Source organism: Alosa alosa, chromosome 12, assembly GCF_017589495.1.
Source record: "Alosa alosa isolate M-15738 ecotype Scorff River chromosome 12, AALO_Geno_1.1, whole genome shotgun sequence".
In the NCBI taxonomy this organism is placed as follows: Eukaryota; Metazoa; Chordata; class Actinopteri; order Clupeiformes; family Clupeidae; genus Alosa; species Alosa alosa.
This window is the reverse complement of record NC_063200.1, coordinates 19,969,054-19,987,056: the sequence shown is the minus strand read 5'-3', so window position 1 is coordinate 19,987,056 and position 18,003 is coordinate 19,969,054. Positions and strand designations below refer to the sequence as shown.

General features: G+C 41.2%; 3 protein-coding genes across 4 annotated transcripts in view; 1 reads left to right on the top strand and 2 right to left on the bottom strand.

Annotated features, from left to right (window-relative positions):
* LOC125304542 (3'-5' RNA helicase YTHDC2) overlaps positions 1-11,406 on the bottom strand; it is a 34,670-nt gene extending 23,264 nt beyond the window's left edge. The window contains exons 1-11 of the mRNA XM_048258925.1: positions 11,207-11,406; positions 10,310-10,468; positions 9,906-9,996; positions 9,543-9,742; positions 8,867-9,069; positions 8,316-8,482; positions 3,259-3,361; positions 2,550-2,706; positions 1,665-1,772; positions 595-743; positions 179-314 (exon numbers count right to left, since the gene is read on the bottom strand). Coding sequence (XP_048114882.1) covers positions 179-314; positions 595-743; positions 1,665-1,772; positions 2,550-2,706; positions 3,259-3,361; positions 8,316-8,482; positions 8,867-9,069; positions 9,543-9,742; positions 9,906-9,996; positions 10,310-10,466 — 1,471 coding nt within the window. The 5' untranslated portion in view covers positions 10,467-10,468; positions 11,207-11,406. The remainder of the gene's footprint in view (positions 1-178; positions 315-594; positions 744-1,664; positions 1,773-2,549; positions 2,707-3,258; positions 3,362-8,315; positions 8,483-8,866; positions 9,070-9,542; positions 9,743-9,905; positions 9,997-10,309; positions 10,469-11,206) is intronic.
* A 136-nt stretch (positions 11,407-11,542) lies between these two features.
* LOC125304966 (homeobox protein goosecoid-2) lies at positions 11,543-13,434 on the bottom strand. 2 transcript variants are annotated; one of them, XM_048259539.1, is made up of 3 exons: positions 12,732-13,434; positions 12,212-12,444; positions 11,543-12,027 (listed from the first exon to the last, which is right to left on the bottom strand). In XM_048259539.1, exons 1-3 carry the CDS (start codon positions 13,087-13,089, stop codon positions 11,935-11,937), a joined length of 684 nt encoding a protein of 227 aa, XP_048115496.1. In that variant the 5' UTR covers positions 13,090-13,434; the 3' UTR covers positions 11,543-11,934. The 2 variants fall into 2 exon arrangements, with proteins under 2 accessions (XP_048115496.1, XP_048115497.1); XM_048259540.1 differs by having other exon boundaries at positions 12,822-13,434.
* Positions 13,435-15,112: 1,678 nt separating this feature from the next.
* pik3ip1 (phosphoinositide-3-kinase interacting protein 1) overlaps positions 15,113-18,003 on the top strand; it is a 7,169-nt gene continuing 4,278 nt past the window's right edge. Inside the window, exons 1-4 of the mRNA XM_048258940.1 lie at positions 15,113-15,267; positions 15,616-15,735; positions 17,011-17,127; positions 17,291-17,473. Coding sequence (XP_048114897.1) covers positions 15,204-15,267; positions 15,616-15,735; positions 17,011-17,127; positions 17,291-17,473 — 484 coding nt within the window. The 5' untranslated portion in view covers positions 15,113-15,203. The remainder of the gene's footprint in view (positions 15,268-15,615; positions 15,736-17,010; positions 17,128-17,290; positions 17,474-18,003) is intronic.

Here is an 18,003-nt window from a genome sequence, read left to right as displayed (position 1 = left end):
CAAAACTCCCCAGATTAACATAGTTATGCTCCAAATGAAAGTTTGAACTCGTTATCATAGAGCACCTTTAATGAGACATAATATGATAATGTATTAATGTGTGAATTCTAGAATGTCTACTTCACAGAACTCTAATAAAGCAGATAAGAGTAAGAGAGAGAAATGCAAAAGGTCATACCACTGACGTTCTCACTCAGGATGAGGTTGAAGAGTTGGACAAAGGCATCATTGTCTTCATTAAGGAAGATGTCCGAGATGCAGGCATCCATTTCCTTCAGTAACCAGGGGTCTAATGATGCCACATCTTTCTCATTCTGTAATCAACACAATTCATGATGTTCTTCACTTCAAAAAAAGTGGAGACATCTCTAAAGTTTTTCTTTATGTTTCAAGCCATCTGAGAATTTTACCTTGTATTCTGTCTGTCATCAATGGATTAACCAGCAAAGCAACATACATTATGAAAGAAGAACATCTTTCCAACTTCAGTATACTAATACCGGTAAACATGTCACAGATGTTTTAACCTCCGCAACCTTTGCGTGATCCTGCATTAAAGAATGGAATGAAGTAGTGATGAGTGGAGAGCTTTACCAGCTGACTGAAGACGCCATCCCCTCCATCGTCCAGCAGGTCGTTCTCATGGAGGATGCGGGCGGCCATCTTGTCTCTCTGGGTCTCTTGTCTGGGAACACCCTCGCGTATCTTACACCACTCCGTCAGCGACGTCTGCTGCTTCTCCACTGGGGCAGGGGGACAGGGGACAGAGCATAGGAGAGTTTAAAACCAATGACAACACACAGTTACACTGTAAAGAACAGTAAGTGCGGTCTATAATCATTATTGCGTATTCTGGGTTTACCAGAAGTGATGTACAAACAAGCATAGAAAGTTACTAAGAAAAGAGTAAGCACACAATGTAAAATGCTTCAGAGTCAAGGAATGTATTATATAGTCTGTTGAAGCTTGACTTTCAAAATCAAATCAAATTGCAATCGCAATATCCATCAGAAACACCTGTCCTAATGCAGAGGAAATTGAAAATCATCAAGGTCCCGACAGAATGAACCCTATCGACAATTTCTTAACTCTTTCCAGTCACTTTCCCTTTTGACTGTATGCTGTCCATGTCCACATTGATTTAAACAGTTTCTGGAAGACTTTAGCTTAGTCATATAACAGCACTAGGGTAGGGTGACACTTATTTTGGTATACTTGAACTTCAACATGCCACTAAATTTCTGCGAGGCACAGTGAAGGTGTGTAGCTTTTACCTATGGTTGACCTACAGAACTAGGTCTATCCATGACGTTTTTGTCCACATGACTTCTTAGATGCAATATGTATTTTTTTGCAAAAGACTAATTATGTAACGTAATTAGCGAGTCAAAAAAGGGTCCACACACTCTCTTTTCTGGCATAATTTTAGAAATGCATGCAGAACTATCACTATCCAGACTGCAGAGCTTTTCCTTAATCCAGCTAGTTGACCGCTGTGAGTCTAACTACTGTATGAAATATGCAATACTGTCTATTTTTACCCACTGCAGGCTGCGTTCACATAGACTAGCTGCCACAATCTATTCTGGAAGCACTGAAAAATGTAATACTAAGACATCTTCATGTGCCAGCCTGTTATAATGACCAAAGACCACAGAACTCACCTTTCTGCATTTCCTTTTTGTACTTCAGCATGTCTTTGTTTGCATAGCCAGTGGTCCGTAAAACATCCTCCAGGAAAAGCTGTTTAACCTCAAATGGCCTTCCTTTAACTAAGGGAGGGGGAAAAAATATGTAACTTACAATTGTGATTACTGAATTGAAATCTTATCATCGCCATCATAATAATATGATGCAGCTAGTGATAACTATTCTGATTTACTCATAATTCTTGAACACATATTTCACAAATATGCTGCATGTGCACGTACCCTAATAACCACTTTTCTGTGCTCATTTCCCCCCTTCAGTATTATTCATCTTTCTTGAGCTTTGTTGTCCTACCTGAACACTGCTACTGAAGACACTAACAATGCCGATGGCAAAATGATCACTCAATACAGATGCCCAATACACACTCTTAGCACTACTGAGTGCCAAGTCCATGCCAAGAAAATGCCAACTCTGCCGACATGGCCGCAGGTGCTGGTGTGTCTACACTCAGCCGACCATGTTGCTACGGCAGGCACATTATGATCACAGACACACAACTAAATTACACTGAACATACCAGACAGGGCTTGCATGGTCAGATGGACAGATAGCATATTGACACACTATTTTGGTGCACGGCTGACTTGATTGTTTTGAGTCAAATAAAATGTCAGATGCCTTTGTCTGGCTGTATTTGAATATGCAAAGGAAAACCTTTTGTTCTTGTGTGGATGAGGCCTCAAAAACTCCTAAATAAAACAGACCTTCAGTCAGTGGATGTCTCACTAAAGGCAACAACAGGGGTGGGTGTGTGTGTGGGGGGGAGGGGTGGAGGTGGGGGGAAATCTTGGCAACTTCTGGCACTGCAGTTACAGCCTCCCTCCCAGGTGACTTACTGTGAATGACGGGACAGGTGCCGAAGTAGCGCACAAAAAGGTCGATGTCCAGAGCGGCGCTGGAGAGGATGAGCTTCAGCGTGGGCATCTTCTGCAGCAGGTCCCTCAGCTTTGTCAGGAGGAAGTCGCTCAGGCCGTCTCGCTCATGGACCTCGTCCTGTATCCACAAAGTACTAGTTCAGACCACAACCACCTTTGTGGTGTGCTAATTGCATGCATTAAAAGCAAATGTTAAGAATCATTCAGGAAGTCAGTGTAGCGAACATTTGGATCAAGTTACATTACATTACCCTACAGAAACACTCATTATTCATTTATTTTACTAATTTATTTATAACATGACCTCATATATTTTCACAGTAACAAAAAGTAGGCATCACTATAATGGCCCATTCACACCAAGAACGATAGCGATAACTATAAATAAATATCGTTCTCGTTAATATGAATGACACATAAACTATAACGATAACGTCATGAAGAGCGATATCGTTGGGGATCACTTTCAGAGCGATTTTCAGAATGATAAAAAGCTAATAGCCAATCAGAACCCATCGAATTTTAACCGTCACATTCATTAACACAAGGAGAGACTTTGTTTATCGTTGTTCAGTGTGAACACTTTTATCGTTATGGTTATGGTTATAGTTATCATTCTTGGTGTGAATAGGCCTTAAGAGTCACAGAGATACATAGTAGCGGCACAGACCACTATGACGTGTGTAACTGTTGAGAGGGTAGCATCCCCTGCCATCAGGGTCCGTAACAGGACCCCACTGGTGCAGAACGTCAGTAGAGTCTTGGGAGAAACTCTGAATAGATAAATCAAGTGAAACAACATTTAAAGTGATATTCAGTCACTCAATAACATCAGCCCTATTCAAGGCATGTCACTTACAGCAGTGAAGGCACAGTTCACTAGTTCCCCTCAAGTACCTGATGTTTGGACCAAATTGCTTACGACATGCTATCTCAACTGAGTTACCAGAAGGGGAGTACCAGAGATAAAGGGTCCTCTTTTTGTGTTTTATTGTGATGACAGTCAGTCATTCTGCTACACAACAAGCCAACAGCACAGTGCACAGTCAAATACATACTGTGCTACTGGCCATTGAGTGGGGCCTCTTCATCACATCAGTGACACTTCATTACGGTTTAGAAGTGGGCTGGAATGCACTTTGTGAGAACCAAAAGTCTGCAGCAAGGCGCCATAGTTGCTGTACTTCAGCATATGGGCTGCACGTCATGTTGGGAGCCTCGATGGCAAAATAAACAGCGTGAGCAGGTAGCAGGGCTTTCCGCCAACATCGGCAGCGTGGGTGTCTGTGAGCATTTCGGCCTGCATCATTTACACAGCCATTGTTAGTGGAAATAAAATATTAACTAATTAACAGTAACTCTCTCTCTCTCTCTCTCTCTCTCTCACACACACACACACACACACACAAACACACACACCTCAGTTGTGATTTCCTGTCAGTGATCAGATTAGAGTTTAACTCATAGGCTTCTATCTGTCACAACCCTCAGTCTGTGTTTCCCACTGACCTTCCTCTAGTTAATTTGCGTTGACACTGGATACTATCATCCATCTTTTTCTTACACACACACACACACACACACACATACTTGGACTGCACTACACAATTACAAATGCAACATACACACAAACACAGACATACTTGTGTGCACATGCACAGTTCCAATTCCCTGTCAGTGACCAGATAACAGTTTAACTCATAGGATTCCATCTCTGTCACAACCTTCAGTCTGTTTTCCCCACTGACCTCCCTCTTCACTTCAGTTAATTTGTGTTCACACTGGACACTGCCATCTAGGGCTGCAGCTATCGATTCTTTTTGTAATCAATTAATCTAGCACTTTATCGATCGATTAATCGGATATTTGTTTTGCATTTTTAAACAACCAAAACAAATAATGCGTAACAAAAATGACATGGCTGTAAAATGATCAAGCAATTGGCACAGAGGCATTTATTCTAACTCCAACATAAGGCTACAAAACTAAGCCCATTTATTGCAATTTACCCATTTAGTGTTTATAAGTGCCAGTGCCAACAATTACCGTATTTTCCGGATAAGTCGCTCCTGAGTATAAGTCGCATCAGTCAAAAAATGCGTCATGAGCAGGAAAAAAACATATATAAGTCGCACCAGACTATAAGTCGCATTTATTTAGAAATGTATTTCACAAAATCCAAAACCAAAAACAGAGACTATGTAACTGGATTATTGAGGCCAAAAAGATTAATGAAGATGAAGGAGTGAAGGCAGCCAAGAGGAGGGCAGGAAGGTAATTGCAAAGCAAAAGATTCACTGAAAGAAAATGCCATGAGGTGTGGAGAATACAATGCAATCAAGCATTTTGGGCGATGTGGAGTCACAAGCTGGCAGCAGATTAAATGCTCACGATAGAGAAAAAGACGGTTTTAAAAGGACGTGACCTAAGCTGAGGCAAGCCATGGCAATAGGCCAATAGGCCCGACGGCATTTGTAAAGCAATTTACAAAAGATTCACAGAACAAAAATGCTGATGTGGTACATGAAAATGTAGCTAAAAATGTGGAGAATGCAATGCAATCAAGCATTTTGGACGATGTGGAGATACAAGCTGGCAGCAGATTAAATGCTCGAGAGAGAAAAAGATGCGGGTTTAAATTGACGTGCAGACCGAAGCTGCAGCAAGCAGGTGATAAGAAATGTATTTCACAAAATCCAAGACTAAGAACAGACAGACTATGTAACTGTACACATTGAGGCCAAAAATATTGAGAATTCTACAGGGAATGTTAATGAAGAAGAAGGAGGAATAGTGGCAAGAGGCAAGTTTGGGCTGCTGACAAGGCCCGACGCTAATTGTAAAGCAATTTACAAAAAAAAAAAAAAAAAATCACTGAACTCAAATGCTGATGTGGTACATGAAAATTTAGCTAAAAATGTGGTGAATGCAATGCAATCAATCATTTTGTACGATATATTGGCACAGGCTGGCATGCAGCAGAACAATTGCTTGGCTGGCCACATCCGAGAGAGCGAGAGAAAAAAGATGCACATTTAAAAGGGTCTAAATTCCAGCCGAATTGCGGGTATTAAGAATAAATTATTACTTAGTATTGAGCATAATAATAAAGTCCCCGCAAATCTAGCCATCATAATGCGAGAGATTCCCACACATTTTACCCTGTACCCTGTCTGACATTAATATAGCCTAATAATGGAGCGGCCTGAATGCGGGACTATTGAAGGACCAACTCTGACTTCAATTGAACCCCATGCAGAGACACACACACGTGCGCGCAGGACCACTTTGGGGTGCCTCTCTTTCGTTGCTCTCTCTCTCTCTCTCTCAGCAGGATTTGTCACCGCTGAAGTCAAATTATGGCCTAGGTGCTTCAACATCAACCGCTATCGACAGGAAAGGAAAACAAACATTTAGCGATCAGGAACCTTCAGGAATTTTGCAAATACAGAAGCATGACCGCCTAGGCTATAACGTAGAGAACATGGATGACTTCTCTATTTGACGTTCGATTGCGGACGTGAACAGACAGCTACAAACACGGAGCGCACATTAGGCCTACTTTCACTTTCTGTGCGTATTCATTACGCGAAAGATAATTAGTAGCAAAACAGCGATCAAATATTACATGGCAGTGCGTTTTGTTTTCAAATGTTTTCATGCATGTCTAGATAACAGGTGAGGGATGTTTAGGAGACTCGTAAATCCTCAAATTTAGGCTGCGCAAAGCACAACACCTTTATTTGGCCATGGCTTGTATTCGAGTCAGCTATAATATAGTCCTTTATTTCTTGCGTTTTATTGTGAGACATAGGCCTACCGTTTGGAGCGGCATGGGTAGGCTATCAAAAGCAGATGTTTAATTTGAGATTTAATTTACGTTTGGACTGTTGATTATATTGCTAAATATCGGGACTGATGACCACTGAAATCTGTGGGGTATTTAATGGCTTACTATTAAGTTTCATAGTGTCAGGAATTTCGATTGCCATCCACTTATTGCGAGATAAGGTATCCGCGCTTTCATTCATTCCTGTGCTGTGCTGCAAGGGAAACCTTATTCCGTATAGCCAAAGATGTCTAAGATAGCCTAAATGTAGTTATTTTTTAAATTATGCATGATTTACTTTTTTTATAAAATTCATAGGCTGATGCCTGGCAGCAACAATTGTGTTTAAATGTAGGCTTCAGCCTCTAGCTCAGAAGGGTTCGACTAGCTTGAGAGCAATGAGAGCAACGTGTTGGAGACTCATGGTATAAATGACTTTTCATTGGCAACAATACCAACCAACAATATAAAATATTAAGAAGAGCTCTTTTATGAGTTAAATTGAAACAAAATTATACTGGCTTTTATTTGTCCAAATCTGAGTCCCGGCTATAAATAGAATCCCTGCCATAATTTGACGATTTAGGTATGCGCACGTTTTTCAGGCGTGAGTGCAAGCACTAATCTCTGACTGAAAGTGCACAGGACTTGTGCATTTGAGAGCTCTCAAGAGCTGTAGGCGTATTGTTTCAATGGGGTTCATGTCAGTTAATATAAATTAACATTTAAAAACATGTTCAATTATATATTTTTTCATATAGAAGTCGCACCTGACTATAAGTCGCAGTAATAAGTTCAAAGTGCTCTCTGTAAAATTGCAGCCTCTTGTGCATGACTTAGCTGGGTGAACAAAGCTGTCCATACTATGCTGTGAAGTGCTGGGAGGGAGAAGAGGGAAAGCAATTTAATGTATTAATATGCATGCTGTAATCTAGACCTGACATCAAAGTAAATATCTGTTTTATGTAGATTTCTACACCTGCAGCACTTACCATTAGGCTACAAACAAATAATTTTACCATTAGGCTACTAAAAAATAGCCTACCATTAGGCTACTAACAAATAATTTTACTATTAGGCTACTAAAAAATAATTTCTGGGGTGAGCCTATTCGCTATGGTAACCTAGCAACCTGTGTGTGTGTGTGTGTGTGTGTGTGTGTGTGTGTGTGTGTGTGTGTGCACGCGTGCGGTGCGTGAGGGAAGATGAGGGAGCATGCATGTGTGTATAAAGGGTTCTTTTTTAAGCATACTGTCTTGCAATTGAACGTGAATAAGTTTACTACTTAAAAACATCAAATCACGACATCGCTACAAATACAGTATGTGATTAAAATAAGCCAACATCAATGTAGGCTGTAGGCTACGTAGATACAGTAGATGATAGATAGGCTAGATAGATTGATAGATGGCCTACTTTATTGACGCTTGGTGAAACAGCATGGAGTGGATGTTTTCGGTTCAGATGCTTGTTCTTTTCCTTTTTGAGTATGTAATGATCCCAAAACTTTACTTGAAAACTTTAGACATTCTCAGCCATTTATGGACATCTTGACTCCGCCATCGCGCCAGCTAAATTCAGAATGTATCACGATTCACGCGCTAGTGGTGTGCTTCCTGAACAACGGTCCGTGTGGAACAATCAGATCCCTGCGTGTATAGTGCGCGTCATAGGAATAGGCAGGGTTTTTGCTTCGAGTAATTTTTGTAATCGAGTTATTTGAGTAACTCGATGAATCGTTTCAGTCCTACTGCCATCCATCTTTTTGTCTCTCTCTCTCACACTCACACATCCATGTTTGTACGCACACACATATACACACAAACACAGACATACTTGCAAACACACACATTCAAATACTTGCCTGCACACATACACACGCACACACACACACACACCTGCTCTCTAGGCGAATCTGGTAACCAATGGTCTGGCCGATACTCTCTCCTCGCTCGGCGGCCACCCTCTCTGCCACAGCGATGGCCGCCAGGCGCCGTGGCTGAGTGCAGAAGATGCGACAGGGGATCCCGTTACGGCTGCAGTCGTCCAGTAGGAACTGGGGAATCTGGGAAACAAAAAGAGAAGCATACCCACTCTGAGTCAGGGAGAAATTTGCATCAGGAATACTGAATTACCCTCGACCTTGAGGAACACCAGAGGTGTTAGTCACTCCCACTTGAAGATTTACCCACAGATAAAACAATGCTACTATTTAAAGTTAGTATTTTATGTTTTTGATTTTTTTTCAGATGAGAATCATAACCTATGTTCTATGATCTACGGAATCTTTAACAACCTGGCCCACACCTGAATTCAGACACAGTGCCTGAGAACATTAGTGGTACAGAACACAACTTTTTGCCAAAGCTCATGACTTTTTTCAACTAATTCTAAATCTAAAAAGCCCCAAAGTTCTTAGTCAGCAGGCTGAGGAACCCAGCTCCCTCACCTGAGTAGTCTTGCCAGAGCCGGTCTCACCCAAAACCAGAATTACACGGTTATCCTTGATGATCTTCACAATCTCCTCCTGACGTTCGTACACGGGCAAGGAGCGACGAAAGTGGTCCAACTCTGACTGCCCTCTCCTGGGGGGTACCTGAGGGATGCCGTTGTTTAACCGCCCGCTCGTCCTGTTCTTGTCCCGGCCATTATCTGAGTGTATACAGGAAATTAGTATGGAAATCACAAGTATGTCAACCAATGAGCTATGACAGTATGGGTTTTCATCCATTTTCCAATAAAACACAAAGAGATCATGTGGCTGCATAGGTAGCAGCAGAGCAAACATCAACATGAATTTTCCCTCACGATTATCCAGGGAATAGGGGGTTAGATATTGGTGTCAGCAAATGTCTAGTAACAATATGTGTTATTTATGCAGCCATACAATATAACTAAACCTGAAACAAAGTGTCTGCAATATTTTTCTGCAAGCTAAAGCAACCTATTATTTGATTAAGGCAGAGACATTATGAGCTATTCATAGAAACAAAAACTCAAAGGCCACAGTGCAATATCTGATCCCACATTTTCAATTTTCTTTCCAAGATTTTAAGTATTCATGTTTTCAAGAAAAACTGGCAGTAGTCATGCATTTAAAAGTAATTGACAAGACAAGAACTCACCACCAGCTTCCAAAGCAACAGATATCCCTCGTTCAGTACGCGGGAGCAGGTCTGTGATCTCTTTGTTTGTCATTGGAAACCTCTGGAGAAGGTTCCGGACCACCTGTTTGGAGCAGGGGCTGAGACTGAAGGTCATGATGGACTGAGCGGATTCAGAGCCGTCCTTCTTCCTTATAGTAAGGAACCGGTTTGACCCCTTCCTGCAAAACATTATAAAAACACTGTGGTCATTATTGAGTATGGCATTGGGTTCTCTGGTATTGGCTGATCCAGTCGGTATGGTAGTTACAATTATCATGTTCACGTCTTTGCTGAATCCTTTTCACACTGCAAATGAGATAAGCTTTAGTTTTTTACACATACCCACGGCTTTTTGAAATATATCCCTGTGACTGGGCAAAGCGATGTATGAATGCCCTCTCAGTGCTGGTCAAGGAGGAAGGAAATTCCATTTCTGTGGATGAGAACGTCACTGCACAGTAAGTAAAGTTGCTACACTACAGTCAATGGAAAGGTGATACAGGGATAGTCACATCTTTCTGAAACACAAACTATTATCAAATGTAATTGAAAAACAGAGATGGGACGTCCCAGGCCAAATAAATGTTAATGTGTGTATGTCTGTCTCTGTCTGCCTGCCTGTCTGTCTGTGTGTGAGTGAGTGAATGTATTAAATCAAGGAAAGCCACAACTGATCAACCAATGAACAAGATGAGCAAGTCATCCTTAGGCAATGGATATAAGGGCTACACACACATGGTATATACCTTTTTGGTCACTGTACTGAAATCGCTCCAGAGAAATGTGCACCGCTATTTTAACCTCTTCATCGATGCGGATGTCTTTCAGTCCTTTCCCCCTGTAAGAGCCCGACTGTCTGTTGTGGGACATGGTTGGTTTTGGGGAGGTGTTTGGTCGTGACATGGCTGTGAAATCACAAGGTTAAAGTTACATTAACATGAATGCATTAACTAAGTAGACATGTGTAGCTAATACACCTCCTGCATGAACGTTACGTTGATGTTTGTTAACTAACTAGGTACAAGTTAGCTAACGTTATGTTACATTTCATCCTTTCTTTTAGTTAGTCACCTTAAGTTACTGGACACTTTTTATCTAACTCGGTCTGCTTTCAATAACGTTGGCTACCCTTTCTTCTCTTGACTGATGCCAAGGTTTGCAATTTTCTAGAGAAAGTATAGTCCAGCATTACATTTAGGCTACTTACCTATAGACAGCCAGGTTATTTAAAATAATGTTATCAGACTAGTCAACGTTATTTAAGTTAAACATGCTAGGATAACTAGAAAGTCTAACGTTAATGACATCTTGACACTAAAACTGACCAAGAAAGTATTTCTAGCTGATGCGTAGTATGTCTGACAGAAATGTCTGTTCGCTGGCGACAATAACTTTTCTCAGTTAATTAAGTACTGGCTAAGGTCAACGTCCTATGTGATTAGGATAACTTAACAGTGAGGTAACGTTAACTTACAGCTGATGAAATTCAGTGAAACTAAACCGCTAACTGTTAGCTAGCTAGTCAGCTTTGGACAGTGAAAATTCGGCTTACAAGCTAACTCGCTTGCTAGCACAAGCTAGCTGTGTTAGCCAACAAGACAGCTTATTGCAAGGCAAAACATACACTGTAGTCTCTAACTCACCATTCACTTGTATCTTCGGCTGGACGTAACGTTAGTCCAGAAATCCAAGTATTAAGATGGATTTTCAGGTTTGTCTCCTCACGCTCACCCAAAACAACAGACCGGTTGAAGTATCAGTGGAAGCGTAAAAACACCGGTCAATCAGTCAGGCAGAGACAGTGCAGTGCGCAAGAATTTTGAACATGTAACAATTCCTATGAAATGAAAATGAAATGAGATTCTATTCAGGCATGGCATTGGGCCCTTTCTTTTCTTGTAACATCATAACATTTATCTCCGGAACACATGTTTCTAAGATGTCTAGAAAAATTATGTTTAACTCATTTTAATATGTTTTATTTAATTGAACTGTACATTTACCACACAATATGTTGATGGGTATAGACATAATGCTGGAGCATTAGGCCTCAGATGCAGCTGTAAATAGGTAAACACTAGGCCTACGGGATGGACCCTACTATCACACTTGGAGTAATGCTTGGCTTGATATTGACATATGTTCACTTCACCATAATGTTTCATACAATGAGGAACAGGCTAGGCCTACTACAAAGAAAGGTGAACAAAACAACAACAACCAGGCTATTTCATTCATTCAGGTGAACAAAACAACAACAACCAGGCTATTTCTTTTTTCTTTTCCTTCACTGTGTCAGAGTCAGAGTAAAACAAGACCAATTAATCAGGAAATGCAAACATGAATGCCATTTTAATGTTTTTTTTGCAGGCTAGAGGTCAGATCTCCAGTGTGCTGGGTCTTGCAGGCCAAATGAGTGTCTTCTCTGCCTTCTCCACTTCGCTCTTCGGTTCTTAAACCATACCTGTACAATATCCTTAGCACTTAGTCACTAATATCAAGAGGAGGGTGGTAAGAAAATAAAATTGTGTAGAATTCATATGCATATGCTTCTTATGTTCTTTAACAGTGATACAACTTTTTGGCTTTTTCACTGTAGGATTATCAATTGAAAACTTGAAAACTGGTATAGATGCTGAGAAGCTTACCTCCACCCTTTCTTCACGCAGGTGAGTGCGTTGAGCCAGTTGTTCACGTGTGTTAATGTCAGGGTACTGGTTTTGCAGAAACAGTTCCTCAAGGGCATCGAGCTGCTCCTCGGTAAAGATGGTGCGGTGCCTCCGCATGCGTCTCTGAACCTGCCCGAAATGCAGCGCCTCAGAACCCTCTTCCACCACATGCGCCTCAGCATACCACTGTTTGACCCAGGAGAACGGGCAAGCTGAAACACAGGTGATTTATATGGGTAAGTTTAAATGCAGGAATGCTTACAGGGTAGCTAAATAAACAGAGCAGGCTTCTGGAAGATCTAAAACTACAATATACAAATCAGTAGATAATTTCATGGCTTTATGAATCTGACAGATACACAAAGACGTCTATTTCAAGATAGATTTCTATTCATGCAATGGTGAAAGTCACAGGGTAATAAGCTGTAATTACAAAAGAAAGCATGCAGAGTCAGATAAATACACTGTTACTATACTGTTACTATACTATCTCACAAACTTTTTGTGTAAAGCCACAGCCTCTGCTTAAATATTAAAGATGCGGACGAAAAAAAAAAATGTTGTTGTTGAGAAAAAGTTTGGCTCTCACGTGTTGCTGGGACGCAGTCTGTGTGCAGCATCTCCCCACACTGGCAACAGCACAAGCAGCAGATGCACGTGGGTTGAAGAGCGTCCGCATGGGTCAATGCTGAGGCGGCCCTTGCTCCTACGTCCCCTTTGTTTGCCTCTGAAAGATGAGAGACTGCTGTTGTAGTGGAAATGTCGGTCCTCTCCCCTCTCTCGAGCCCTCCTCCGCTCAGAATGCTGTCGATGGTAAACGTCAGCTTCCTCCTGCCTGAGTGGACAGCCACGTCCATGATCCAGCAGCAACCTCTCTTTCTTGCAACTGCTGGATGGAACTATTTACTGTCAAGAGTTGAGATTCAAGTGTTTTTACGTGTGCCAGTCCTTCACCCTCTCTACCTGGTGTCTGGTCCAAGCCACTGCTTTTACTTTCTGAAAGAGAAAAAGTCAAACTGTAATCCCCCTGGGCTACAACAGGGAGGGAAAAAAATAAAGTGGTGGAGGCTAAAATCCTGGTTAATCTGGCCAGTTTGTAAGGCGACTGGTGAATGAAAGATTCGGCTAATCTCGCCTGCACCAAAAAGAGATCAGATTTCTCTGTATTAAATGACGGGGACCAAGCTTCTAAAATCCTTATTGTTGTGGTCTTGTGGGGGTGGGGGGGTAGATTGCCTGGTATTAGATTAGACATGGATTTAGAGATGCCTGGGAGGTGAGGACCCACAATAGGATTAGGGTTTTGTTTGTGATTTAACCAATGGTGGCTGTAACATCACCTTGCCTATGATTTATGATTTGTTAGACACTCTATTTCTTCAGTTACCATACAAACATAACTAATGTTGATCTCTGTGCAAGACGATGTTAGTTGAGACCAAAGCAGGCAAATGCTACAGAGCTTGTGAATATTTTTTTTAAACATTTGTGCTATGTGTAAACATAGATTGTTTGTTCCATTAGATAAACTATGAAACCAGAGATGCCTGTCTGTTTGTTACTGCTGTTGTTTGACTGACATTATCTACACAGAAATCTCTCAGCACCATTTCTCATGGGCTTTTTTAACCCACAAGATTTCTTGAATGGAACTCTTAATTTTCTTATGATGAGTTCTAATGCCATTAAACATTGTACTCTGCACAATGACAATAAAGTTGAATCTAATCTAATCTAAAGTTGAATCTAATTAAGCTAACTTTACCCCTGTACTTTATGCCATTAATGAGTAAAATCACAGCACTCTTTTACATATAATTACTTAATGGGTATTTGATGGACTACTCATATGCTCAACTTAATTGTAGATCTGCAACATCTGTGTGGCAGTTTTATTGAGTTAGACACAGAGGAGTAGGCCACATCACAGTCTCCCAGAAGTGCCATTCCTGAACATATATCCTTCCATGCCTTATCACAGAGATGCAGTTATGCAGGCCCACTTCTCTGACTTCTAGGTAAAGCTATTACATGTTGTATTTATTTTCTGACAAATCCTTTGATTTCATATGGAGGATTGCACTTTCCTCTCACCAAGGAATTAATGGATTTTCAAAATCTGTCTTAAGCCCCAGAGATAAGGAGTCTTGAAAACAGATAACAGTAAACACCACCTTCTTTCTTTCACTGCTGCTTAATGGCTAGCAGATTGCTGAAGTATAGTTTTTAGTGTGGTGAAGATGGGTATCACTAGCCTTTGTGATTTCTCAAAAGGAAACATCTTATCATGTTCCTGTGGTTTGAAAGTAGCATTAAGTACAATACATGGGCTTAGTATTATCATCTTAGGGATACCTTTTCAAAAAAGCATAAATGAAATCTATTGTGGTTCCAGACTTGGGGGGAAAATGCCTGATCCATATAGCCTACGTCATTTGTAGTTTAAACAATGTAGAGGGCCACTGTGCCTATTAATGAGCCTTTATGGACCATATTATTCAGTGATATGTTGTACCCTATGCCTCATGCCAAATTAATGTTTAAACATAAGGTAGGCTATACAGGGAAGCTAAATGAATTCATGCAAGTTTGGAAGAATGACTTGCATCGTTTTGTACGTGATTGAGAAACCTATAGTTTTGACAAAATTAATATAGCTGACATTGATTATAAGCCTCTTACGTAACAGAGATGACACAGGTAACAATATGATATAATATGTTTCCTTTATCAATTATCGACTTTTCAAGGAGTGAAACGAACAAAAACAACCTGCCACAGCCAAAACAATGGGAGTCAGATTAAAGGACTGAGAAAAGGTTTCTTTAGGACCTTGGGTTCTAGCCCTATTAGAAGATCCGTCTCCAGTTACAGCTGGAAGTCCCGCTTTAGAGCCACATGTCCTGTGTCAACACATCACAAGTGGCATTTGGTTTACGCCGTAGAGTATTTATATTTTCATAGTGTTAACATGTTTTTTCAAGGATATGTGTTGTTGGCTGTCGTATATGTGACCACCGGATCGGTTATTCCCGGTAAGTAATTTCTCGTGACTCGAAATAATATTTTGACGACGGAATGAGCGGAGGAGGCAGGCTAACTGACTGACTGTCATGTCGATCTGTTTACTCCCTCTGCAGCAACCCTATTTTAAAGTTTAGAGTCTTTATATAAATACATTAGGTAACATTTCTCATCGTTGCTTAAGGATATGTTTATTCTGTAAAGTGTTGTGTCAGCTAATTACTTCGTCGATAGCCTATTGTTTGCTGTTTCTACATCTTAGCCTAGATTTCACAATGCATTTGACATAAATTCCCTCTAAGACGCTATCTTGGTAAATAGTTGAATTTGTTTCGATTTCGTGCGTTCATTATTGACAGATTGCATACGAGTGCATGGTGGGCAGTATGACGGGGAGAGGACAATCAGCTCAAACGGGGAAAAGTGCCTCAACTGGCTCAATGTTACTAATGCCGCTGATTACACCACCAACAATACAGGTAGGGTGTTTACAGCTTCTGTAGCTTGCTTCAAGCACAGATTTGCCACCTCCCGGTTGCTCTTTAACTGTTGATGCGAACTTAAAAAACAAAACAAAAAAAACAATGCGTAATGCGTACGGGAAGTGTGGTCGAAAAGCCTTTGTTTGGGTGTGTGTGTGTGTGTGTGCAACAAACAACGTCTTGGTGGGTAGGGCACTAAAATGAAAATGAATCTGTTTTGTTCAAAAAGCAAACCTCGCAACGAGCTTACGCCCATCATATAACATGAAAGGGCTGGCTGAGCAGTCTGTCCATATTGCCTTATTACTTATGAAATGGACCCTTAGCCTAAGCAGCCTACTACATCACGAAAATTGGGTTTGGTTTTCAAAGGTACCAGCAGTGGGTCCCTATTAACAAAGTGGTTTATTTTCTAATCAGAACAGTCCAACTCAATAAATTGCTGCAGCCCAGAAAGTCATGTTTACCATGTTGATTTTAATATTTAAACCCCCTCTTTATGAATTTCCTGACGTCAGTGATGTTTTGACAGCCATAATCACAAATGCTACTAGCTTGGGTTGCAACATTCCACATAGAATGAACTACAAAAAAATAGATCATCAGTCAAGATGTTATTGAAGGAAACAGACAATTTACTCTATTATTTTAGATTAAATTATCTGAAATATATAAAATGATTGAAATGGGTGGAATGATAGAAACTTGATGTAATTTTGATATTTCTGTCATTTTGTTGGGGTGTGTGTCTGTGTTGTCTTTCATAAACTGATCAATTCAAGTGTCCTCTATAGCCCTTTCTATTGAAGGCCTTGTATAATGGTCCTCGTGGTCAAGTTCAGAATGTGCAGTTGAGTTGTAGGCTTGAGAATGTGCCAGTAAGATGTGAAGTGCTGGGGTTGAGTGCTGCTTGCTTCGCTGTACACTGCCTAATGTCAACACTTCCCAGTGAGCAGTTGTCATGCAGTAGTAAATGGGGCGTCTGCAAACAAGGTAGTTCATGTCAGGAGGTCACTTCACTTTGTGCCAGGAGGGGTTGGCTGCCAAAACCCAAAAACGACATGCACCGAAAAACACACACAAGTGCTTGCACGTCCACTCTCACATGCACACACACGCACACGCACACGCATGCACACACACACACACACCCAAACTGTGTCCTGCTTGATTTTGTAAGTGGTCTGTTTATAGAAGGACTGATTCGAGCTGTGTTGTGAAGCATGCCCCTGTGGTGGTAGTTCTGAGCTTGTTGTTTTGACTGACCTGCAGAGCTCTGGGACCATAGTTTCTGCCGAAATCCAGACGCCTCAGCAAGACCTTGGTGCTTTGTGTTGGTTGGAGGCGATACTATTCAAAAACAAGACTGTGACATTGACTTATGCCAAGGTATGCTGCTGTACTTTCAGCACAGGAAAATGCAGAAAAATGCACAATTCTTCATACCATGAATACAGATAATCAAGACAAAAATGGCAAAAGTATTTATTATTGACATATGGCAAAATATTCTCTGCATCCCTGCATGGTGTGTATATGTATTATTTTGCAGACCAGTCTGCCTCCGCTACGGCAAAGACGAATGTGGACCCACCTTCATCCTCCGGCGAGGGGCAGGTTGGTCGGCCGGATGCCAGCCCGTCCCAACGGGAGAGCGTTGCAGCGAAACCTGACCCGGGAATTAGCCGAAGGGTTCGCGTCGGGCCTAAGAAGAAAAAGGACCTGGGTCCTCTAGGTAACCTTGGTCATATTTTGGCTCATTTCACACACAAGTAGGGGTTGCGGCTGCAAATCTGTAACCGCCCAGCGGGACGGACAGAGTGGCCGGTCATGCTTATGTGGGTTTCCCCCCTTTGGTTAATTTTAAACCGCAGCTGCAATAGCCTCAGTGGCTAATGCTGCAAATTTAATTTCACCTCCCATCTAGAATGGTTCATGAACACAGCTACAGATTCTTCTCGACAGATGAACACAATCTAGTTGTTAAATCAGTGAGAGTAAAAAAATTTAAATCCCACGATTGAAGACTTTGTGCATACACACATTATACAGATGCATCCGTACTAAATAATATATTTCTTTACACATTCATACACATTACTATGTACATACATATGAATGTAGCCTCATGCATACAAAACCTACAAAATCATCTGTATATTTGAGTGAAATTACTGCTGAATATCAGTGTATGATTCTGCCCTGCAGAAGTGTCCTCGGTAAGAATCACTGACTGGGACACCAGCCAGCTGGTTGAGTGCTCAG

Coding starts and splice junctions, on each gene's coding strand:
- LOC125304966 (XM_048259539.1), bottom strand. CDS start 13,089: ATGGACGTGGCTGTCCACTCAGGCAGGAGGAAGCTGACGTTTACCATC. Junction 12,445..12,731: donor GCTGTGGCTTTACACAAAAA/GTTTGTGAGATA, acceptor CCTGTGTTTCAG/CTTGCCCGTTCTCCTGGGTC. Junction 12,028..12,211: donor TGCGTGAAGAAAGGGTGGAG/GTAAGCTTCTCA, acceptor GATATTGTACAG/GTATGGTTTAAGAACCGAAG.